The 24908-nt window shown below is 43.7% G+C and overlaps 1 protein-coding gene and 1 non-coding gene across 5 annotated transcripts in view; both read left to right on the forward strand.

Annotated features, from left to right (window-relative positions):
* ARHGAP44 (Rho GTPase activating protein 44) overlaps positions 1-24908 on the forward strand; it is a 167733-nt gene that overhangs the window by 83932 nt on the left and 58893 nt on the right. For all 4 annotated transcript variants that reach the window (XM_044249135.1, XM_044249134.1, XM_044249132.1 and 1 more), the window contains exons 2-4: positions 5212-5251; positions 5654-5758; positions 19044-19120. In XM_044249135.1, the coding sequence (XP_044105070.1) occupies positions 5212-5251; positions 5654-5758; positions 19044-19120 (222 nt within the window). The remainder of the gene's footprint in view (positions 1-5211; positions 5252-5653; positions 5759-19043; positions 19121-24908) is intronic.
* Positions 19608-19709, forward strand: LOC122908099. Its single transcript, XR_006384884.1, has one exon. It is a non-coding gene; the product is annotated as a U6 spliceosomal RNA (small nuclear RNA).

Consider the following 24908-nt stretch of genomic DNA (forward strand, 5'->3'; position numbering starts at 1 on the left):
TGCTTTTTTTTTTTTTTTTTTGACACACCAGGGAGAAAGAGCGTAAGTAGGCAGAGGGAGAGGGAGAAGCATGCTCCCTGCTGAGCAGAGAGCCCAATGCTCTCTAGGTCCTAGGACCCCGGGACCACTTGAGCCAAAGGTAGGTGCATAACCCACTGAGCCACCCAAGCACCCCTCAAATTGTCTATTCCTATTGGCTATATAGATCTATATGGTAGTTTGTGGTTTTTTGAAGAATTACTACATTTCATGTAAATTGTTACATTTACATATATAAGGTTCTTTTTAAAAAATATTTTATTGATTTATTTGATAGACAGAGATCACAAGTAGGCAGAGAGGCAGGTGGAGAGAGTAGAGGAAGCAGGCTCCCTGCTGAGCAGAGAGCCCGGCACGGGCTCACCCTGAGATCTCACCCTGAGATCATGACCTGAGCAGAAGGCAGAGGCTCAACCCACTGAGCCACCCAGGTGCCCCCATATATAAGGTTCTAAGACATTTAGACGTTTATAGGGTTCTGTAGTGATATCTCCTGTTTCACTCTTATTATTAGTAATTTGTCTTCTCTTTTTCTGTCTTTTCAGTTGTGTTACAGTATACTTCAGTTATACTTATTTTTTCAAAGAACCAGCTCTATTATTGATTTTTCTCTTTTATTATTTCTTTTTGTTTTAAACATTCATTGCTGCCCTTATCTTCATGCTATCCTTCCTTGTCCTTACTTCGGATTTATTTTGGTCAACTTTTTATAGGTGTTGCAGTAGGAGCTTAGATTTTAATTTGAGAATGTTTCTTTTTCTAGTGTATGGATTTGGTGCTGTCTGTTTCCCTCTTAGCATTGCTTTGGCTATATATAACATTTTGATACATTGTATTTTCATTTTTATTCAGTTCAGTATTTTATTTATTTATTTCTTTTGAGACTTTCTCTTTGACTCATGGATTATTTAGAAATGTTTTATTTTATATCCAGGTATTTGGATTTTTCAGTATCTCTTTCATATCTTTCTGTTACTAATTTCTATTTTGATCAGAGAGTACATTATATGTGATTTCAGTTATTTCAAATGAATTGAGGTTTGTCTTATGGCTCCAGAGATTGTCTGTCTTGGTGTATGTTTCATGAGCCCTGGAAAAGAATGTGTATTCTGTGATGTTGAATGGAATGTCCTGTAAATGTCCATTTAGTTCTATTGGTTAATGGAGTTCTGTGTTCTCACTTATTCTTCCTAATGGTTTGTATCTAGTTAGTCTGTCAGTTGTTAAAAGAAGGGATTTTGAAGTTTCCAGTTATAAATGTGGATTTGTCTCCTTTTAATTCTGTACATTCTTGCTTCACATATTTGGTAGTTTTGTTGCTTAGTTCACCCACGTTTAGGATTGTTGTGTCTTCCTGGTGGATTGACCTTTTCTCATTATATTATGCTCCTTTCTGTCCCTGGTCATTTCTCTATATTGAAATCTTCTTCATATGTTCATGTAGCCCCTTCTGCTTGCTTCTGACTAGTGTTTACATGGTATATTTTTCTACAGTTTTACTTTCAGTCTACTTGTATAATTATACTTTAAGTGAGATTCTTGTAGGCAACATATTTTTTAAAAGGTTTTATTTGTTTTTTTGTTTTGTTTTGTTTTGTTTTTGGTTTGTTTGTTTTTGATAAATAAGAGAGAGAGAGAGAGAGCGCATAAGTTGGGGGAGTGGCAAAGGGAGAGGGAGACGCACACTCCCTGGTGAGCAGAGAGCCTGATGTGGGGCTCAATCCCAGGATGCAGGGATCATAACCTGAGCGGAAGGTAGAAGCTTAACTGACTGAGCTACCCAGGTGCCCCTAGACAATATATTTTGAATCCACTCTGCCAATCTTGCCTTTTAATTGACATATTTAGACCATTTACACTTAACATAAGTCTGGCTATCTTAAGGCTTAAGTCCATTTTATTTTCTATGGTGTTTTTTTTTTTTCCCTGTTTTTCATTGCTTTGTTTTCTTTTTCTTTCCTTCTGGGTTAGATTACATTTTGATTTCTCTATGGCATTTTTGAGTGTATCTCCTTATGTAGCTGTTTTAATGGTATTACATAGTAATGGTATTACATAGCTTTTCGTAGTCTACTGATAGTATTATTTTACCAGTTTGAGTGAAATCTAGAAACTTTACTTTTCTTTATGTGCCTTTACCATTTCTCAATTATAATTGTATTAAATATTTCCTCTACATACATTTAGAGCTACATACACAATGTTATAAATTTGCTTCAACCATCAATTTAAAAGACTCAAGAGGAGAAAGAAGACCATTTTATTTACTGTTTTTCATCACCAGGTTTTTCTTTCCTTCCTGATACTTCAAGGCTGTTTCCTTTACCATTTCTTTTTTTTTTTAATTGTTTTTTATTTAGAACTTCTTTAGCAATTCCTTAAGGCAAGCCTGCTGATGACACATTTTGTTAGTTTTCCTTTATCTGAGAATATCTTGTTTTTTTTTTTATTCCTATAGGATATTTTCATTGAATATAGGATTGTAGATTAGCAGTTAGTTCTTTTCTTTCAGTACTTGATAAATGGTGTGCCACTTCCTTCTGTATTCTGTAATTTCTCATCACAAATCTATAATTCAAATGGTTTCCCCTCTGTTAGTAAGGTATCATTTTTGTCTCTCTGCTGTCAGGTCTTTGCCTTTAGTTTCAGAAATTTGACAATGAGTCTTGGTGAGGACTTCCTTGTGTTTATCCTGTTTATCCCGTTATTGTGTTTTGTGTTTGTTCAGCATCTTGAATATTATGTCCTTTGCCATATTTGGGGAGTTTTCAGCTGTTATTCTTTTGAGTACTTTTTCAGTCCTACCTTCTTTTCCCTCTTCTGGGACTCTGATAAAATAAATATTTAATCTTCTATTATAGTTCCACAGGCCCCTTGTTTTTGTTTGTTGGTTTGATCTATTTTTGCTCTGTTGTTTAGACCAGGAAGTGTCTCTTGTGCTTTCTTCCAGTTCACTGATTTCTCCTTTTCTCCCTCCATTCCGAAGTTGAATCTGTCCACCAGGATTTTTCAGTTTAGATTATTGCATTTCTCAACTCTAAAATTTTCACTTTGGCCTTTATAAATTTTCCTCTGGTTTTGACACTTTCTGATTTTTTGTTTGTTTGTTTCAGTCATGTTCATAAATGCTCATCAAGGCATCTTCACAGTGAATGCTTGAAAGTCTTTGCCACATAATTCTGACATCTCTGTCATTCTGATTTTGGCATTTATTGATTGTCTTCTTTCAATTTGAGATCTTTCTGATTCTTGATATGATAAGTCATTTTTTACTGAAACTTGAGTATTGTATTATAGCATGAAATTCTCAGTTTTATTTAAACTTTCTCTTTTAGCTGATGTTCTCTGATATCATTTGAGCAGGGGAAGGGAGAATTCTGCTTTGTTACTGGCAGGTGGAAATAGAAGTCCAGGCTTATTGCTTGGCCTTCACTGGCTCCTGCTCCCCCAAGAAGGTGGTGCTGCTCATTACTGCTGGGTGGAAATTCTGGCTCCCAATTGGACCTTCACTGATACCTCTCTGACTGGGAGGGGTGGGAGTGGTTTGTTATGGCTCCCCACTTGGCTTGTAGCTATACTGTGGCAAAGGATGGTTTTGTTACTATTGGATGGTGATGAAAGTCCTGACTCCCTCCCAAGCCTCCTGTTATACCACCTCCACAAGGAGGGAGAAGGATGCCTTGTCGCCACCAGGTGATGGTAGATGCATGGACCGCTCATGTGGTTTCCACTGTTACAGCCAAGCAGTGACAAATTCCCCAGCTTCATATTCAAATGTCTCTGATGCTACACTGGCCAAGAAGAGGTGGGGAGGGTCGAGTGCCTTTCCTGGCAAGGGTGGAAGGCTAGGCTCCCTTCCCAGCATTTGGTGATATGGGTGGGGTAGGATAACGGGGTTGTGTTTTGTTTTTTTCCTGTAGCGTTTGGCTTGAGTGAGCAATTCTTGTCTATAGACATTTTCTATCTTGCCAGGTTGCTTCTTTCCTGATCCTTTGGCTACAGAGACCTGTCTTTTGTTGGTCTTGTTTTGGCTGTCCTCACTGGTGTTTTGGTTCACAACTTCCAAAGTGCCACGTGTGGAATATGTGAGGCAGAAATCCCCACCACTCCACTCCATGCCATTCATCGGATCTGGAGGCTTCTAGCCAGTCTGCCTTGTGCCCACCTTGCAGAGATTTCTTGTTAGTTTTATACAAAAGGTCCCAGGGTTTTGTGTTTACTTAGTGAGGGGGAGAAGTGCAATGTGCTCACTCCATCCTCCCAGAAGCCAACGTCCTCACTCTCTTCCTTTAGTGTATCATTTGTTCTTCAATATTTCATGCAGATGTTACCGTCTTCGATAATCCAGGTCATTGAAGTTCTCCAGGCTCTCCGTATGTTGTTTCTTCTTTCTCTGGACCTTTAGTGTTGACAGTTTGTTTTCATGGGAATTTGCAGATTATATGTGAGCATGTGAGAAGGAGAGAGAGACTCCCAGAAACACAAGAGAACACACCTGTGCGAGGGAAATCATTGACTGAACCTTACCTGTGAGATTCTCCAGACGAGAAATTGAGACCGCTTTGCTCCAAAGAAGATTCTCATTCACCCCAAATGGGATGTCAGTAGGGTTGCTAATAGGTTGGGGCCACTTCAATCTGTGCCGAAATTCTTTCTCAGAATGTGTTCATCTCCAGGTCAAGCCCCACACTTTCTGGTGGGGGCGCCTAACCCTCAGTTGTCACATCTCCATGGTGACATTTCCTTTGTCACCAGAACTCGATGTTTTCTTCTTCTTTGCTGTTTATTGATCCCTGCTCAGATTTCTGTTACTTTTACTTGCTTGTCTGGGGGAGGTTATGGGGTACAGATTCAGGAACATGCCTAATTCTGTTACTTAAAAAAAGAATGTTTGGAAAGAAAGAAACGTGTTTGCTGTCTTTTATCCTGGTTCCAGTCTGTAGCAGAAGAGTGTGCAGGGGCTCTTGTTTGTTGTTTGCCGGAGGATTTACGGTTGGTTCCCAGTCAATCCCAGGATTGTTCATATTTTCTCTTATGAGAAATCTCTGTTGTGCATGTCTGTTTCTCTTGTCTCGCCATGAACAGAGAGAGTGGAGGATAAGAAAGAGACTATGTTCCTAATTTTTTTTATTTTTTATTTTTTACTGATATGTTTCTCCATTTTCTCTTTAGGGCAGAAAAGACGGAAGTTCTGAGCGAAGACCTTCTTCAGGTAAGGTATCACCGGCCCCTCAAACACGGACACCGAATATGTCTTCCCATTACGACTTGAGCCATCCCCACAGCCATTTCAACTGCTCAGACTGCTCTTGGTGCAGTCTCTGTAGACACAAACTTTTCTTCTTTACGGTCTTTAAATACCAGTTTACATAAGAGTTTTCGGGGAACATGACAGTCATTTGATTGCAAGGCTCACTGAGAGCCCCTAAGTCTGCCATTGCCTGGCTCCCTCCAGTTCTCCAGCATTGGGTGTTGTCTCCCCAGCAAGGCTTGTCTCTGCAGAACACAGGCTGGACTCCCCTCCCACGATCGTCCAGATCGATGGCCCCACTTCTGACCTGAGCCTTGCATGGTGACATGCCCTCCCCCCCCATCACCGCTGCTCTCTCTGCAGGTGGAGAAGCGCCTGGAGCTGGTGAAGCAAGTTTCCCACAGCACTCACAAGAAGCTCACTGCATGTCTCCAGGGTCAGCAAGGGGCTGAGGCTGACAAACGTTCTGTAAGTGCCTTCCTACCCCCGCCCCACCGGTAGCCTCACCCCTGCAGGACAGGGGACCCACTCTTGGGGCCTCGTTTGGTGTGGCTGTGTCGTCTCTCCAGCCATTTCTGTGTCTGTGAGTTGGCAGGTGTTTCTGTGGTGTGACAGCCCCTTCCCATCTCTTCCCACCCTTTAACCTGCCTGAAGCATCCCCCACCATGAGCAGGCAGGACACGGTCCCTCTCTCTTTGTATTCCCTGCACTGGGGCAACAAGGCCACGCTTGGGAGTCCACCGTTAGGGAAGCTTAAACCTACGTTTTGTCATAGATTCTGTGTGCCTCCATGGTCCTGTAAGATCTCATGGGAAAAATGACACTGGTTTTGGAGGTGACAGGGGACCTGTGAAGGATTTTCCCTATAACGAAACAGTTACAGAGAGCCTGCCAAGGGAAGGTATCCTAGCGTCTTTGTGTGTAACCCACATTCGTACCACGGGCGTTGTGTATTGTGATTCTCTGCCAGAAACAGTCATCACCGCTGACTCGCTTTCCCTCCTGACCTCCTGTCCCACCCCAACTCAACCAAAGCTTAAAATGTGTTCTTAGATGTTCCTCTTGGCTTTATGACAAGGATCTGCAATCTGAGATGTTTTAAATCATCCCTGAGTTTAGAGTCGAGATGTTTGGCATCTGATTGTCTCTGACCAGGAGTTATTGTTGACTTCTGCCTCCCAGTGGTCTCTCTGAATGTGCCTCCCACTCCCCAGCTCCGGTGGTCCCCTTTCTAGGGATGGTCATGTGATGTGTCCCGATGCTTCACCCCAGTCCCATGCTGCAGTGTAAGACCCAGCTCTGCCTGCCTTATCCATCATTCTGTCTTCTTCCCGGCCCTGGTATAATTTTTGTTTTTGGGTTTTTTGTTTGTTTGTTTGTTTGAGTACCCATTTTAACTTTTTTTTTAATTATGTTAGTCACCATACACTACATCATTAGTTTTTGATGTAGTGTTCTATGATTCATTGTTTGCATAGAACATCCAGTGCTCCATGCAATCCATGCCCCCCACAATACACATCACTGGGCCAACCCCTCTTCCCACTCCCCTCCCCTCTGAAACCCTCAGTTTGTTTCCTGGACTCCATAGTCTCTCATGGTTTGTCTCCCCCCATTTGTTTTTCCCTTCTTTCTTCTAATGTCTTCCACACTATTCCTTATGCTCCACATATTAGTGAAACCCTATGATAATTGTCTTTCTCTGCTTGACTTATTTCACTCAGCATAATTCCCTCCAGTTCCAACCATGTCAAAGCAAATGGTGGGCATTCATCCTTTCTGATGACTGCATAATCTTCCATTGTATAAATGAACACATCTTCTTTATCCATTTGTCTGTTGAAGGATCTGAGAATACCTTTGACAGATGAATGGTGTTTTCTTTCTTAATATTCCCAGCAGGAATCTCTTACGTATGGTAGAAGTGAAACATTCTGGTGACTAAGGGTTTGGAAAATGTCTATGGAGATAATTCTGCATGTATCAGGAATTTTAGCAAGGGGAACCTTAATGGTCTAAAAGGAGAGTCTGCAAAATTGCTTTGGATATGAGACCCATTCACTAAACAAACATCTAAGGTAGGACTCCAGGAAATAGATGTTTTGGGTGAGGGCCTGCCTCCAGGCCTGGCCATGACCTACTTCCTTTCATTTGTTCTAAGAAGTACTGTTTTTAAAATAACTGGTCTATAATACAGAATAGTTTAGAATCAGGAGGAGCAACTGAATGTTCTTGAAGAGGGTTGAAACCCGCTTTTTGTGTTATTAGGTCGATTAGTACTAGAATTATTTTTTTCTGGGATAAGGTGAAATTGCCTAGATGTGCCGGTTTTGAATTGAATTAAGGGTCTTGCAAACTGTATCAGTTAGGAGGCATTTGGCTCCCTACATGTTCTAAAAGATAGGATAGTAATAGAAAATTTAAGATCTGGTGAGGCCAATAGGTCAGGGGATCATTGGCATTGAAAACGTAAGTTTGATGGTGGTGGGGGTATACCCCTATAAGGGGAGCCCCAGAGTCACTCAGGACAGAAGAAGGAAAATGTGGGCAAGAGACATGATTGTGCTTCCACCTGGGAGGAGTGGATGACTCCGGATAAACAGAATTAGGATTGGCTTGTTTGAATAGCTTTAGCAGGCTCTTGTCCCTAGTTGTCTGGCACCTGGCCCTAAGGGGGTTAGGGTAGGTGGATGGTGGCCTGGAGAATGAGAGCCCCATTAAAGAGGTAGTTGAGGTATAGGCTGTGGATTCGTTGGTTTTCATTTGACAGGCACACTCATGGGTGAATTATGTTTTTGTTTTTTTTCTTTACTATCTCTAAGCATTAGCTGACCCTCACAGAGGTGGTCCCTCCAGGGTCACCAAGACACCAGATGTCAAAACCTCAGAACACAACAAATAGAAGATATAGCTAACACTAATTAATTATTAATTAATTAACTAATTAATTCAGCAAAAAGTCCCTTACTGTATCACTGCATGAGGTGACTGAAGTCGCGGGTCCTGAGGTGTATACATCGGCTTTGGGTCAGCAGTTCTGTAATATTCTGGCTCCTCTCAGTGGCAACGTGGCTGCTGCAGCTCCAGACATCACGTCTTCATGTAACCGCTTCAAAGGCAGAAAGCTTGAGGGTGGGTGGTAAGAGGATGAACTATCTCTGCATGCTTTTTTGTTTGTTTGTTTGTTTGTTTGTTTTCATCAGGGAGGAAAAAAGTCTTTCCCAGAATTTCTTTTATGTCCACCTGCCAGGGAGGCTGAGGAAATGGATATGTGTCAGAGAGAAATGGATTTGCCTTGGCTGGCCATGAGGCACCTTCTGGGACGCATGTGAACAGGCATCTGTTGGCAGGGAGGCACGCAGTGGCTGTAGTTGGGCCCTGAGGATTGTAGCCACATTAATCCAGGGATCACCATGTGAGCTGGACACCCGTGGGGTTGACCTGGAGGAAGTCTGTGCTGGAAGGGTGCTCACATAGGTATAGGTCATTGATCCCTCCCCACCCCGCCCTGCACAGATGTCTCGTGTTTGATTGGGTCAATGATTTCTTGAGTTGACCGGTCTTTTAGTGTCCTCATAGGACTAAATATAGGATCCAGCTGAAAAGAAACTCAGCTTTTTAAAATAATGAACAGCCACAGACTGGCAGGAGAAAAATGTCCAAAGCCACAACTCAAATACATTCTTCCAGGTTTTTTCCTAAAGTAACACATCAAGAGATTTAATAGGAGACATGACACTTATTAATTGCCTCAGGTACTGACATATGTACTCAGTTCTTTGAAATTATTAGGTAAGGAGATGTGTCAAGATCTAAGGAATAGGTGAAAAGAATTAGAGATTGAAAGTGAGAAACTTGCAAAAAAAATGAAGGGGGAAAGTGGGAGTGAGGGACGAACACTAAATGGGGAGGTTGGGTGTGAAGAAAGGGTCGAGAGGTAAATACAGAGAAGAAACTGATGGGGGCCAGCAGGAGGGTGGTGGGGGAGGGATGACATGGGTGGTAAGGGAGTGTGACTGGAATGAAAGGCGCAGCTTCGGGAAGATAGTCAATGTATTGTAATGGTGCCGTATGGTGACAGATGGTAACTACGCTCTGGGGAGCGTCGTGTGCGTGTGTATAGAGTTGCTTACTCACTGTGTTGTACCCCTGAAACTAGGGTGACATTGCTTGTCATCTCTACTAAAGTAAAAGAAAGAGAGTGAGAGAGAGAGAGAGAGAGTCGAGATGGTTGTTCTTCGAGGGAATGAGGGCAGCTGAAGCAAGCACGTGGAGTTCTAGCATCTCAGAATGGGAAGGGACTTTAAGAGTGTGCCGGTAGGGGGCGCCTGGGTGGCTCAGTTGTTAAGCATCTGCCTTCTGCTCAGGTCATGATCCTGGAGTCCAGGAATCGAACCCCATGTAGGCATGGAGTCTGCTTCTCCCTCTGCTCCTCAGCTGTTTCAGGGCGAAGAAGAAGAGCTCGCTAGGAATTAAATAGCAAAGGTGTCTATGAGGAAGTGGCAGCAGAGGTAATGGCAGCCAAAGGGGTACAGCTGCTTCTAGGACAGGGGGCAACAGGTGCAGGATTTTCCGAGATGGGAAGGAGTCCAGGGCATCTTTGAGAGACATGAAGGTGGCCAGTGACTAGAGTATGGACAGCGATAAGGAGAGGGGCTAGAGATGGGACTTTGGGGACCCCATCACACCTTGGAGGCCATGGGAAGGATTAATACTTTAGGTAAGGTATGAGGTAGCTAGATAGAAGGTAAGGTATTAGATAGATAAGGATTTTAGGTAAGGACTAGGACCTCAGAGCAACGGGAGTCAGTGTTTTAGTCAAAAGGGGCATGGTCTGATTTTTTAGCAATTCTGTGATAAAGGGATATGTGGGGGCAGAGACTGTGGTGTAGGTAAGGGCCAGACAAATATGGGAGCCACCTAGGTGAGAAGCACTGGGATCAGGGAAGATGGAGAGAAATCTGCAGATGTGCTAGATCCACAATGTAGACCATGTGGGACTTGAGTCGATGCCCAGGTGTCAGGAATGGAAAGGGTGCAAGGTCTCCGGCTTGAGTGACTCTTGACTCCGTAGGATTTGATGAGATCATCTCAGGAGACAAGTGGCCCTTGCATCAGGATCCTCAGAACCTGCAGCATTGTACGCCCCGAGAGGAGTTGGATCTAGCAAAGAAGGCAGAGCAGTCAGTAGTACAGAAAATCTACCCCCTACTCACTTCCGACTCCCAGAGGTCACCTTGTGTTTTTCTCTCTCCACACCCAGATTTTCAGAAGGTCCCACCTGCTCTTTCTCCAGACAATTCCCATTGCCTCCCGTATTTGCCATCCTCGTCCCTGCACGCATGCTCTCCGGCCTGAGCACGGCCAACTCTGGCAGGTCCTCTGCTCCTCCTTAACCCTGTCCCCTTCATAATCCATTCTCTACATGGAGATCAGATGGGGCACCATCCTGCTGAAATCCCACCAAAGGATTCCTATTGTAGAATCAAATTTCAGCTCCTTACCATGGCCCTTGGACCCTCATGATGAACCTTTGCCTGCATCTCTGAGCTCGGCTCTTGCTCCCACCCAGGTCATCATTGTCCCCACATGGACGTGCCCATAACTTCTTTCTTTTCTGATTCTCAGGATGGCCCCCCTTCCCCCCTGATGTTTGTCCCTTTCCTCCCCCAATCACATCACCCCATTTTATTTTCTTCAGAGTGCGTATTATTATCTAAAATCCTTATGGTCATTCCCCATCACCGATGAGTTCCACGGAGCAGAGATCTTGTCTCTCCATCACGGCTGTATTTTTAATGCCTAGAACAGGGCCTGCCACAGGGTAGGCAAGGCTAAAAATACATTTGTGTCATGAATGGATGGCCCATGGGTATTTTAGGCACAGAACCTGCCGAATGTGTCAGCACACCACTTTGAATCTTTCCTGTTCTCTACAGAAGCAATTTAGCATGATGATTCTGCATTTAAGCTCTGGAAGCTTGACTGCCTAAGATTGAAGCCTGGCTCCCCTCCTTCCTGATTATACCTGACCTTGGGCAAGTCTGTTAGCTCTGGAGGCCCTGGTTTCCTCATTTGGGAAACGGTAGTAACAGTAATGAATTTCTACCCAGTAAGGTTGTTTGAGGGTTCAGCCTAGCATGCTTAGCACAATGCTTAACGTTAGTAAACATTAAAGAAGTAGAATCTGGAGCATTATCATGGCCCCATTGTTTGGCTGAAATGACCTTCAGGAACTCCTGACCCTGAGTGGCACACCTGGGCTGTGCCTTTGGGGAAGTGAACCCCAGGAGAGCTACTTGCCTGGGCTTGGAATTCGAGGAGAGAGGATAGGAGTTTTCAGAATGAAAGCGTACAGGGTGTGTGTGTGTATGTATGTGTTGGGGAAACAGAGTAAATATTAGGATTGGACTTTTTGTCTCTGAGTCATCCTACAAACTGCTTGTGCCCAAGATATCTTAAAGAGAACAGTCATCTCAGAAAAGTCAGGTTGATGACTTTCAAACTCTGGAACATTCTGTCTTCCCTAACCTTAATTCTTCAGGTTGTATCAGTGGTCTAGAATCAGGAGAAAGATTATTTTAATACCTTCTCTTTGACCTGAAAAATTGCTGGCCGGGACAAAGCTTGCTAAGTAACCTCTTGTATTGCCCTGAGCATTGGGTGGCTCTCAGCCTAGATCCTTGTTCGTAGAAGGAGACCAATTTGAGCTGCTTTTGCAGATCATTGGGTAGTTTAATCCTTCCTGATATCCTTTACATAAAGAGACTGGGTGTCCTTATCCATGAAGGTGGGGGGAGAAAGCAGATAATACCTCAGTTATAGTCAGGCATGAGGTTCAGTAATGTGCTTGCCATCTACTGAACCCTCAATTTTTGCTTCATCTCAGAGAATCTCTTTAGAAATAGAACTTATTTGTAGTCTTTCATGGATTACAGTTCATTTACTTCTCTTCTGCCATCTTTGATTATAGACTGTCACTCTCCCCTTTCTGACATGAAGGTACTGCCTTGATTCATTTCTTCCTTCCTCTTTTTCCTTGGCGGCTTCCTTCTCACTCCTCGATTTCAAAAGCAGCTGTACAAATAAAAACAAATCATTTATTTCCACCAAGGTTTTTGCGCAGTTAACCCCCTTCACTCCTGCCCTCGGAATACCAGCACACAAACTCACCCTTAACCTCCTTCCTACAGAGGATTCATTCTCCTGAGAGCCACCTGTGCCACAGCCCAGGCCCTGGGTTGGGACAGTTACACCATAAGTGGAGGACTTGTTCAAATAAATTTTCGCATCTTCATTCTGTGATCTATGCAGCCATTACAAAAAAAAAAAAGAAGAAGAAGAAGAATAGAACAGCTCTGTGTGTCATGATGGGAAATGACCCAAGAGGTATCTGTGTACAGGAAGGAAAGCAAGGTGCAGGGCGGTGGATATGATATGCTAACATTTGCGGAGGGATGGGGGTGGTATCCGCTAAAAACAGACACATACATACGTATAATTGGATCCACTTGGAGTGCTTCCATATGGAAGGATAACAAAAGACTGGTCACTGTCATGGTCTCCGGTGAGGGGCACTAGGTTTCCAAGAGTCATGGATGGGACGGACATTTGCTGCTGTAAACATTCTAGTGACTTTTGAGTTTTGTGCCGTACGCATGTGTTTCCTGATCAAACATTAAACTGTTAAGAGTGTTGGCTCAGAAACTGGCTTTTGTACACAGAGGGCAAGGAGAGACCAAAGGAAGAGACAGACCACTCCAGGTTTGGTAGGTGGCAGGTTTAAGAAGCAGGGGAGCTTAGGGGCGCCTGGGTGGCTCAGTTGGTTGAGCAACTGCCTTTGGCTTGGGTCATGATCCCAGAGTCCTGGGATCGAGTCCTGCATTGGGCTCCCAGCTCCATGGGGAGTCTGCTTCTCCCTCTGACCCCCTCCCCTCTTTGCTCTCTCTCACTCACTCTCTCTCAAACAAATAAATAAAATCTTTAAAAAAAAAAAAAGAAACATTATATATGAGATTTGTCTTGGGTGGTCACAAAGCTAGTAGATCCCCACACCCACCTGCCAAGTCTTAAAAGTTTATAAAGAGACTTTACCTGGATTCAGTCACGTGTATATCCGGATGGTCTCAGCAGCACCTTACTTTCCCGGGGCTGTGTCCTCAGGGCAGCTTCTAGCTTGGCCAAGACAGGGGAGGAGGGGGCGAGGAACCTCTGCTTGCCTGGGTCCAGCTCACCAGTCAGTCACTGCTCCCATGCTCTCAGTGACCTCCTCCAGCAGGTGGCTAGCTAGCGAGACAGGACAAAGAACAAGAGGGAGAAAGGTTATTCTCCAAGTTAAAAGACCATCAGAACAGGAATACCTCTCACTTTATGATACTGTGTCGCTGAATGCTACCCTCTTTGCCACCTGAAAGCCTCTCAGAGTCATTACTGAGGGTGTTAAGTGAGGACAAGAGTGGAAGATAATAGTGATGAGTGGAAAATAATAGAGCCCTGCACGTCAAGCTGCTTTTTCCAGTGGGGATGGTACAGAACAGATCCTTGGCTGTCCCCACCATCCTTCTCCAACCCTGGCTGGCCTCGTGGTCCTCAGTGGCTGTTTTTGTCCTCTTGGTCTTGACCCTCGTGCCTGTAGCCACCCACGGCACAGTTTCCTGCTTGACCCATTGACATGCCTGATGGAGCTGCTCTTTGTATTTAGAAAAACTCGAGTCATCAACTGGTAGCTACATTTCCCCCAAAGGTCCCCTTTAGTCAGTTCTAGGCGTGGTGTTTCTTAACTGTTTCCTTGTCAAATTTTAAAGAAGGATTCTGGATAGCTGAGGTCCTGCCCCAAAGGCAGGAGTCATGGGACTCAAGATGCTGGACACAAACCAAAATGGTCTTTTTGTGTGAGCTGACCCGTACCGGGATAGTTCTCCCCGACATTCGAGGCACAGCATCTTCTCTGGCCTTGTTACTGAGATATTTGAGGAATTTACATATGGATGACTGTTTCTCCTTAAACCAGGTTTCTCGACCTCAGCACTCTTGATATTTTAGGCGGGGCAATCCTCAATTTTGGGGAAACTGTCCTGTGGGTAGTAAAATGTTTACCAGCGTCCCTGGCCTCTCTCCATCAGATGCCAGTGGTGTTTCCCGTGCTGCAATAAGTGAAAATATCTCCATACATTTGCCAGAGTTCCCAAGAGGGCAGGAACACTCCGGATGAAGAACTAACACCAAGAACTCACAAGCATACATATTTATACCTGCCTAACTCTGTTCATTTTTAACCACTTTAGACACGTTTTTAAAAATGAGCTGTTAATAAGGTTTTTTTTTAAAAGGCGATGTGGAAGTACCCCTTCTCGTACTGTTTACTGCACCTTTAATTAAGACTCCAGAAATGTGTACATGATGCCTTAGATTTGGATGTATTAGTACTGAGTTGTACTGTCTCGGTTTTACCAAGAAGAATGTCCCATTTTTTTATTATTTAATTTTTTTATTGTTTATAAACATATATTTTTATCCCCAGGGGTACAGGTCTGTGAATCGCCAGGTTTACACACTTCACAGCACTCACCAAAGCACATACCCTCCCCAATGTCCATAACCCTACCCCACTTCTCCCAACCCCCCACCCCCCAGCAACCCTCAGTTTGTTTTGTGAGATTAAGAGTCACTTATGGTTTGCCTCCCTCCCAATCCCATCTTGTTTCATGGATTCTTCTCCTACCCACTTAAGCCCCCATGTAGCATCACCACTTCCTCATATCAGGGAGATCATATGATAGTTGTCTTTCTCCGCTTGACTTATTTCTTTTTTTTTTTTCCAATTTATTTATTTTCAGAAAAACAGTATTCATTATTTTTTCACCACACCCAGTGCTCCATGCAAGCCGTGCCCTCTATAATACCCACCACCTGGTACCCCAACCTCCCACCCCGCCCCCGCCACTTCAAACCCCTCAGATTGTTTTTCAGAGTCCATAGTCTCTCATGGTTCACCTCCCCTTCCAATTTACCCAAAAGCACATACCCTCCCCAATGTCCATAACCCTACCCCCCTTCTCCCAACCCCCCTCCCCCCAGCAACCCACAGTTTGTTTCATGAGATTAAGAGTCACTTATGGTTTGTCTCCCTCCCTATCCCATCTTGTTTCATGGATTCTTCTCCTACCCACTTAAGCCCCCATGTTGCATCACCACTCCCTCATATCAGGGAGATCATATGATAGTTGTCTTTCTCCGCTTGACTTATTTCGCTAAGCATGATATGCTCTAGTTCCATCCATGTTGTCGCAAATGGCAAGATTTCGTTTCTTTTGATGGCTGCATAGTATTCCATTGTGTATATATACCACATCTTCTTGATCCATTCATCTGTTGATGGACATCTAGGTTCTTTCCATAGTTTGGCTATTGTGGACATTGCTGCTATAAACATTCGGGTGCACATGCCCCTTTGGATCACTACGTTTGTATCTTTAGGGTAAATACCCAGTAGTGCAATTGTTGGGTCATAGGGCAGTTCTATTTTCAACATTTTGAGGAACCTCCACGCTGTTTTCCAGAGTGGTTGCACCAGCTTGCATTCCCACCAACAGTTTAGGAGGGTTCCCCTTTCTCCGCATCCTCGCCAGCATCTGTCATTTCCTGACTTGTTGATTTTAGCCATTCTGACTGGTGTGAGGTGATATCTCATTGTGGTTTTGATTTGTAAGAATGTCCCATTTTATTTGAATTGACGAGTGGTGAATTTATCCCTAGAGTGAAAGGTGTCTGACTTCACTGGAGGGGACACGTCTAAGCTCAGGGAGGGGATGTAATTCAGACCCACTGAAGGACCTTGTCCATACATGCATCATGGGCTCTGTCTACCTGAATTTACCTCAAGCACCACATGAATCTCCAGATCACTCTTGGGGGCTGCCCTACCTACCCCTGTCTTCCCTACAGGCACCTCAGAACCTGCAAATCTCCCAGAGGGGTTCAAAGCAGATTGGATGGAGCCCCAAAACCTTGATTCCCACTTGATCGCGCTGACAGACCATTCAGTCATGTCTGTCTCGGGACTGAGTTATTTTCATCTGAATGTGCTCTTAAGCCCTCCAGTGGTCACCAGATGCCCTGAGATTGAGACCCCAGTGCCTGCCTCTGGTGAACAAGGCAGGCTTTCCCCCATCTGGCCTCTGCATTATGCTTTGCCCTCTCCCTGTCCCTCACTGTGCTCCAGCTGCATTGGCTTTCTTGGGCACCTCAAACCGGCCATATTGGTTCTACCTCAGTGCCTTTGCACTTGCAGTATCCACTCCCTGGACCATTCTTCCTCGAATCTTTTTGAGATATGGCTGACTCTCTCCCACTTGGGCTGCATCTTAAATGCCACCCCCTCTGAGAGGTCTTCCCACACCGGGACTCCAAGCTACTACTGCAGCCCACTCCCCACTGTCCTGATTTCTGCTGTCCATATTTGAAATGACCCCGTTACCATTTGCATGTTTATCATTTGTTTCCCTGCACGTAGAATGTAAGTTCCATGAGGATAGTGGAAGATCATCGTGTGGGAACACAGGAGGCTCTGGGCTGCTTGTAGTCCAAGTGCTTTCCGCTGTGGTTCCACTGTAGCACTGTGGTTTCAGCTCACTGAGGAGAGGGGTTATCACTGCTTAGCACAGAGGGAGTGGGCCATGTTGCATACTGTGGATTTGCCTCTTTGGATGTTTCCTGTAAGTGGAATCATATGACCGGTCCCCTATGTCTGGCTTATTTCGCTCAGCATCATGCTCTCAGGGTTCATCCATGTCCCACTGTGTGTCAACCCTTCATTCCTTTTATGACCAAATAATACTCCGCCATATGGATATACCCCTCGTAACTGATCCCTTCATCAGTTGATGGACATTGGAGCCCTTTGCACCCTGGGCGGCTATGAGTAGTGCTGACATTTTCGGGCATGCACATGTTTTTCTTTGATGATCTCTTTTCAGTTATTTTGGGTGGTATTGAGTCGTCTAACTGGGCCTTATGGTAATTTGGTTTAAGTTATTGAAATACCGCCGAGCTTCAGCACAGAGCCGCCCCATTTTATGTTTCCACCAGCATGGCACGAAGCTTCCCATTTCTCCATGGGCTCACCATGCTTCCTGGCTCACCGATATTTCTTTTCTTTCTTTCTTTTTGTTTTTTAAGATTTTATTTATTTATTGAGAGACAGAATGAGAGAGGGAGACTGGGAGCCCGGGGGGAGGTCAGAGGGAGAAGCAGACTCCCCACTGAGCAGGGAGCCCAGTGTGGGACTCGATCCTGGGACTCCAGGATCATGACCTGAGCCAAAGGCAGACGCTTAACCGACTGAGCCACCCAGGTGCCCCACCGATTCTTATTTTCTGATCTTTATTGTTACTCCACTTGCCATCCTAGTGGATGTGACTGGTCGCTCCCAGTGGCTTTGATTTGGGTTTTCTTCGTGACTCATGATGTTTAGTGTCTTTTCATGTGCTTGTCAGCCCTTTTCTATCTTCCTTACAGCGTGCCTTTACTTTATGCTGATTTTCTTTGCATTGTAACTGTATGTGAACTCTTCTCTCCCTTTCTTGATCATAAGCTGCCTCATTTATTTATTTTTTTAAAGATTTGATTTACTGATTCGAGAAAGCAAGGGAGAGAGCCCAAACGGCAGGAGCAGCAGAGGGAGAGGGAAAAGCAGGCTCTCCTCTGAGCAGGGAGCCTGACGCGGGACTTGATCCCAGGACTCTGGGATCATGACCTGAACAAAGGCAGACGCTCAACTGACTGACCACCCAGGCGCCCCAAGCTGCCTTGTTTATAAAATGGGGCTAAGACACTTCTTCAAAGAGACTGACTTTTGGAAATTAAAGCATTGTTCAAATCTTTGTTAAGCTAAGTCTGAAACATATCTTTTTTTTTCTCCTTGCTGCTATCCCACTTTAATGTTTTTTAAAGATTTTATTTATTTATTTGACAGACAGAGATCACAATTAGGCAGGCAGAGAGAGAGAGGAGTAAGCAGGCTCCCCGCTGAGCAGAGAGCTCAATGTGGGGCTTGATCCCAGGAACCCGGGATCATGACCTGAGCTGAAGGCAGAGGCCTTAACCCACTGAGCCACTCAGTCCCCCCCACTTTAAGTAAGTTCCACACCCAGTGTGCAGCCCAACACAGGGCTTGAACTCATGACCCTGAGATCAAGACCTGAGCTGAGATGAAGTGTCAGACGCTTCTACCAACTGAGCCACCCAGGTACCCCCATCGTACTTTATTTTAAAATGCAGCTTGTAGGGGCACCAGGGTGGCTCAGTTTATTAAGCGTCTGCCTTCCACTCAGGTCATGATCCTGGAGTCCGGGGATGGAGCCCCGCATCAGGCTCCCTGCTCAGCAGGGAGTGGGCTTCTCCCTCTCCATCTGCCCCTGCTTGTATTCCCTCTCTCACTGTCTCTTTCTCTCTCTCTGTCAAATAAATAGATATAAATAAATAAATAAATAAAATGCAGGCCATAATCCTTAGGTTGAATTTCCAAATTGGCACATTTAATTCGGTTTTGATTTTCTGAATTTTCACCTCTGAGTCTAATCTGTCCTTGTATGCCCCGAATGTTCAGGTTTTCAACTTACCTTAAGGTCCTTTTGTGCCTTAGCTAATACAGTAGCTAGGCAGGTATTTGACTTTCTGATGTTTTAGAGTAGGCAGCTGGCTCTTGAAATAGTTTTCATTACAACGTTGTTTTTTTCTTTTTTTTCCTTTTCAGAAAAAGTTGCCTTTGACAACGCTGGCTCAGTGTTTGGTGGAGGGGTCAGCTATCCTGGGAGATGACACACTTCTCGGGTAGGTGACATCATGCGTGTTTTTAAGCCGAATCCAGGTAAGCCCCCGTCCCTGAGAGGGGGGCCAGAACTTCTCAGGGATGCATTGAGGACACCAGAAGACCAGGTGGGGCTTGGGTGAGAAGACGGAAAGGCAAGAGGAGGCAGCTCTCCTCAGGAGGGGATGTTAGCATTAATAAACACAAAAAAATGGGTTGAAGGACAAATGAAATCCCCAGGGCTGCAGCAGAAGCAAATGGGAAACCTCTCCATGTCAGATGTCAAAAATTATAGGATTTCCAGAACAACCGGGGCTGCGTCTTGAGCTCACAATAAAAACACACTAAAAATAGAATGGTCGTGAGGGAGCATCAGCGAGACACGATCAGCAGGAGAGGTGGCGAGAACTAAAAATAGTGCAGAAATAGGAAAGAACATATGAAGTAATAGATATCAATATGCATGAAAGAGCTCTGCTTAAAATGAAGTTTAAAAATTAAGTGAGGACAGCGCCTGGCATAGCAGCATATGCACTAAAATTGGAACAGTAGACATTAGCATGGCCCCTGAGCGTGGGTGACAGGCCAATGTGTGAAACACTCCATATTTTTAAGGAAAAAAAAAAATTCCTGTTGTAACTTTGTAAGGTGACGCGTTAATTAGACGTATCATGGTGCTCCTTTCACAGTATGTGCAAATATTGAATCCTCCATTGTACACCTGAAACAAATGCAATGTTACAGCCAGTTACAAACCTCCATTGCAAAGTAAAGACAAGGGATCCCAAAAAAAAAAAAAAAAAAAAAAAAAGACAAGGGATCCCTGGGTGGCTCAGTCCGTGAGGCGTCTGCCTTCGGCTCAGGTCGTGATCCCAGGGTCTTGGGATGGAGCCCTGCATGGGGGCTCTCTGCTCAGCAGGGAGCCTGCTTCTCCCTCTGCCTGCCGCTCCCCCTGCTTGTGCATCCTTTTTCTCTCTCTGACAAATAAATAAAATCTTAAAAAAAAAAAAAGACAAATAGTTCTTGACCAAAGAATCTAATGATATGGGGGTGGGGAATAATAGAATCAGAGATAAGCCAAATAGAACTTTTTGAAATTCGTATCATACTTACTGTCATTTAAAGCCACAAGATAAGCTCTTGGCCAGGGTGTGGATAAAAAGGAGCCTCGTGCCCTGTTGGTGGGAACGCAAGCAGGTGCAGCCACTGTGGGAAACAGTGTGGGGGATTCCTCAGAAAGTTTAAAAATAGAATTAGCCATATGATCCAGCAATTGCATTACTGGGTATTTACTCAAAGAAGACAAAAACACTAATCAAAAGCATGTATGCACTCTTGTGTTTACTGCAACATTGTTTATTTTAGCAAAGATAACAGAAGTCCCCCCCAGTGTCCATTTATGGATAAGTGAATGGATAAATAAGAAGTGTGGTGCACATATGTGTCTGTGTATGTATAAGAGTAATTTATATATAATGGAATAGTATTCAGTGTTAAAGAAGAATGGGATCTTACCAGTTGTGACGATGGAGGGACCCAGATGTTATTATGCTAAATGAAATCAATCAGACAGAGACAAATAACGTTATGATTTCACTTATACGTGGATTCTGAAAAACAAATGAACAAATGAACAAAAAAAGCAGAAATAGGCGTATGAATACAGAGAACAAGCTGATGGTGGCCAGAAAGGAGGGGGCCAGGGGTGGATTGGGAAGATGAGGGGAAGAGGAGTAAGAGATTCAGGATTCCAGTTATGAAACAAGTCTTGGGGATGGAAGGTGCAACATAGGGAATTGAAAAAAAAAATACTTGAGATAAACTGAAATTATGCACCAATGAAATAAATAATAATAAACAGATAATAAATAATAAAATAAAATAAATAATAATAAAGAATTTGTGAGCTTGCAAACAGATAGGAGGTTGCCACCAAGAATGAGCAGAGTGATTTACAAGAGGTGGGGAGTTGGCATTCGGAAATGGACAAGCATGGATGATAAAATACAGACCTGTGTCTGGGAGCTGTTCCCCAAGAAGAAAATGAGGATAAGGGGAGATTATGGTGGGACATTTTTTTTCTAGATTTGGAAAAACCAACCAACCAACAAACAAACAAACATAAATCTTTACATTAAAGAAACACAAAAAGCGTTGATTGAGGTCAACAGAAAGAAATCTATTGCACCATAGTAAGACTACAGATTATTAAGAAAAAAAGATAGAGAAATTTAAAATCAAGCCGAAGAAAAGCTCATTGTGTATAAAAGAACAATTCCAGGGGCACTGGGGTGGCTCAGTCAGTTGAGCATACAGCTCTTGGTTTTGGCTCAGGTTGTGATCTCAGGATCAGGAGATTGAGCCTTGCATTGGGCTCCATGCTTAACAGGGAGTCTGCTTGGAATTCTCTCTCCCTCTCCATCTGCCCCTCCTGCTTGCTCACTTACTCACTCACTCTCTCAAATAAATAAATAAGTCTTTAAAAAAGAAAAAGAGCAATTTAATTGATAGCAGGGTATTTATTTGTCAACTCAAAGAAATGCCAGGCAGTAATGGAGGAATCCCTTCAAGTATTGAGTGAAAATGTAAGAAACCTAGATTCTCTGATGAATTAAACCATTATTCAAGAATAAAGGAAAGGATGCCTGGGTAGTTCAGTTGGTTAAGCATCTGCCTTCAGCTCAGGTCATGATCTCGGGGTCCAGGAACCGAACCCCACATTGGAATCCCCATACTCTGCAGGGAGCCTGCTTCTCCCTCTCTCTCTGCCTGCCACTTCCCCTGCTTATGCTCTCACTCTCTGTCAAATAAATAATAACCTTTTTTAAAAAAAAAAGTAAAAAAATGAGAATAAAGGGAAAATAAAGATATCGCTGGAAAAGATTTAGGAAAAATTACTATTTGCATATTCTCACTAAATGAACTAGTTAAGATAGTTAAGATGTGTGAAACAGGTTACATCCAGAAGGAAGGAATGAAATGCAAGTCACGGATAGCATAAACAATTTTGAGTGCCTTGTTGGGGATGAAAATTTTTTCTTTCTACTTGTCTGAGGTTCTTTGAGTGGGGCCCTTCAAATTAAATTGGCAAAAATAAATCAACAGAGGAAAGCATGCACATTTTATTAAGACGTGTGGTGCATACACGTGGCAGAACTCATTGATGAGTAACTCAAAGGCAGGTTGGAACTTGGGCTTAGGTAGCACTTTTAACAAAAGAACAATTTTGAGGGAAGCGACAAGGCAAAGGAGAAGAAATTTGAGTTCCTAGGGTGGCAGATTCTGGGATGGCAGATATTTGGGGAAGCAAATGGAAAATAAGGCTCATTAGTCAGGTTTATATGTTGGTTCCTGAGGTGCCTTCTGGCTGATAAGGCTCTAGAGTTGTGTCTGGTGGTTGACTTCTGTCCTTCCTGGTAGAGAGGGGAGGAGGACAGCTTTACAACCCATGTCCTGCTTTTAGGCAAACAGGTGGAGGCAGAGAGCTCTTCTGTACCTGCTTCTTCTTGATTGCCTGCAGCTCAAAATAATCCTTATGCTTAAGTGGCATTTTGGAGATGGCATATTCTGCTACTCTTTGGTGTAAAGAAATATAAATAAGCATTGAATTAAAACATTACTTGGGGGAGTTTAAAGCAAAGTGAAACAGAATACTGGGAAATAATAGCATGGACCACCAGGAAGGTGATCAGTGTACCAAAGTCTTTGTTTGAAAGAAGGATAAATAAAGGTGTTGCATTTTTGTGTAAAGTGTGGGTGTTAGAAAAGCAAGAGGAACCACGAAAGGAATAGAATGTAGCACTTCGAAATTAGTAGAAGGTTGAAAAGGGAAGTAAACAAAATAGAAAAAAGAAACACCCCAAAAGGGACTAAAAGAACAAAAAACAAGTAAAGAGAACACAAAGTAAAAGTACAAGGTAAGGGCTCTAGATCTGTAGTTGTGAAAGATGGAATAAAGTCAACGGCTTATAACATAGAGGATCACAGGGGAAGAAACATGCATGCTGTTTCTGAGATTTGCCTACAGCATAGGGACACAGGAAGGTTGGAGGTGAAGGGCTGAAGGACCCCCAGGTAAAAACTGACACACTGAGCACAAACATCTTATTTTGTTCCCTTCCCAAATCTACTACAGTGAAGGGATTTATTTTTTTTTCTTAAAAGACATGAACCCAGAAAGGCATGAAAAACAGGAGAGAAAACAAGATTTTGTGAGCTTTGAAAGCTGCTGGTGACTGACTGGACAGGTCTCAGAAAATGCACTCTGGAGCCAGAAGTAGGATATACAGACAACCAATGTCATTTACCTCTTGAAAGGCTTGCAGGCTCAGAGGTGGTGGCCCCAGGGATCTCTAGAGTGGTGAGTGGGTCTTTGGGGGCTGGGCGGTGATCCAAGTTATGAGTGTGTGTGTCGAGAGCTAGCTTAGTACCACTTGGGAGGCTCAAACCCAGCCCTTATCCACAGCTCTAGAAGACCCTCATCTCTTTATCCCCAGACCCAGCAGAAAAGTCTGGAGCTTTATTCTCTGAAGGGTGTAAAGCAGAGAGTCCAGACGGCAGACACCATGGAAGGGTATCACACATTAAAGTGACTAATGCCTGCTGGATGCTGAGATCTGCATCTCTCTCTCCCATCCCTGTAGCCCCCAGGTCTTTCCTCTCTAAGCCAGAAGAGCCTTCTCTGGCATATGGGACCAGCCCAACAGGGATGAACCAAAGCCATTGGAGGGGACAGTACTTGAGCAAATGGCCCAGCTCAACCATCCCATAGACAAGCTTGCAGCCAAAGAGCTTTACTCACATACTCCGAGCTCTTAAATATAGACAGGTGTCCAAGCTCACCAAACATTTGAAGGACGTCTAAATTGAAGCCTACATACCAAAACAGTTGGGGAGGAGACTCAGGGGGAAATAGATATTGCATGGGGAAGAGAAGAGCTCTGGAAAATGCGTCACTTACTTTGTCAGTGCTAAGAGAAAATAACGTGTCTGTGAACGAAAGCCTGGATGTTTGTCAATTATATCTTAATGAAAAAAAGAAAGAACTAAAAAAACCGAGGATGTCAATTAAAAAAATGCTATGGGAAGGAAATACTCTGAGGTCGAGACAAGCTCATGGAAATAAAAGGTACATTTTCAGTGGCAGGTTTGGAAGATAAAGTCAAATTCAGAAAAGACAACCATGACGTCAAAAATGGAAAAGTTGGAAGATTAAAGAACCAACCCAGGAAGCTATAAGCCTGAATAACTTATATTATTAAAATATAGTAATAATAATGGTAATAAAGTCATCCAGAAGAGTTTTCCAGAACTGAAGGATGTGAGATCCTATATTGAAAGGGTCCATTGAGCTCCTGATACAACTGAGAAAAACTTGAACCTGTGCCCGGGCTCACCACTAGTGAAGACTAGTGAAAGGTACAGAGATTCTCCAACCTTCTGGAGGAAAAAAAAATGGCCACAGTAGAAAGACTCAGAAATCTGAATGCTTCCAGACTGCCAAACATAACAATGGAAATGAGGAGATTACTGTGGAATGCTTTCAAATTCTGAAGAAATATTATGCTTAGCTTAGAATTCTATATCCTGCCTAGCTATAAATCAGTATGAGGGTAGAGGGGAATATCATGACATGCGAGGTCTCAAAAATTGGTTTCCTGCCCACTCGCAGGCAGCTAAACCAAGGTGTGCTCTGCAATGAAGTAACCAAGAAACAGGTAGACACGGGATATGGGAAATAAGCTCTATCCGGCACAGGACAGAGGGAGTGAAAAATCCCAGGTAGTGGGGAAGGAAGTGTGCAGGAAGACA

Source organism: Neovison vison, chromosome 5 (genome assembly GCF_020171115.1).
Source record: "Neovison vison isolate M4711 chromosome 5, ASM_NN_V1, whole genome shotgun sequence".
NCBI classification, from domain to species: Eukaryota; Metazoa; Chordata; class Mammalia; order Carnivora; family Mustelidae; genus Neogale; species Neogale vison.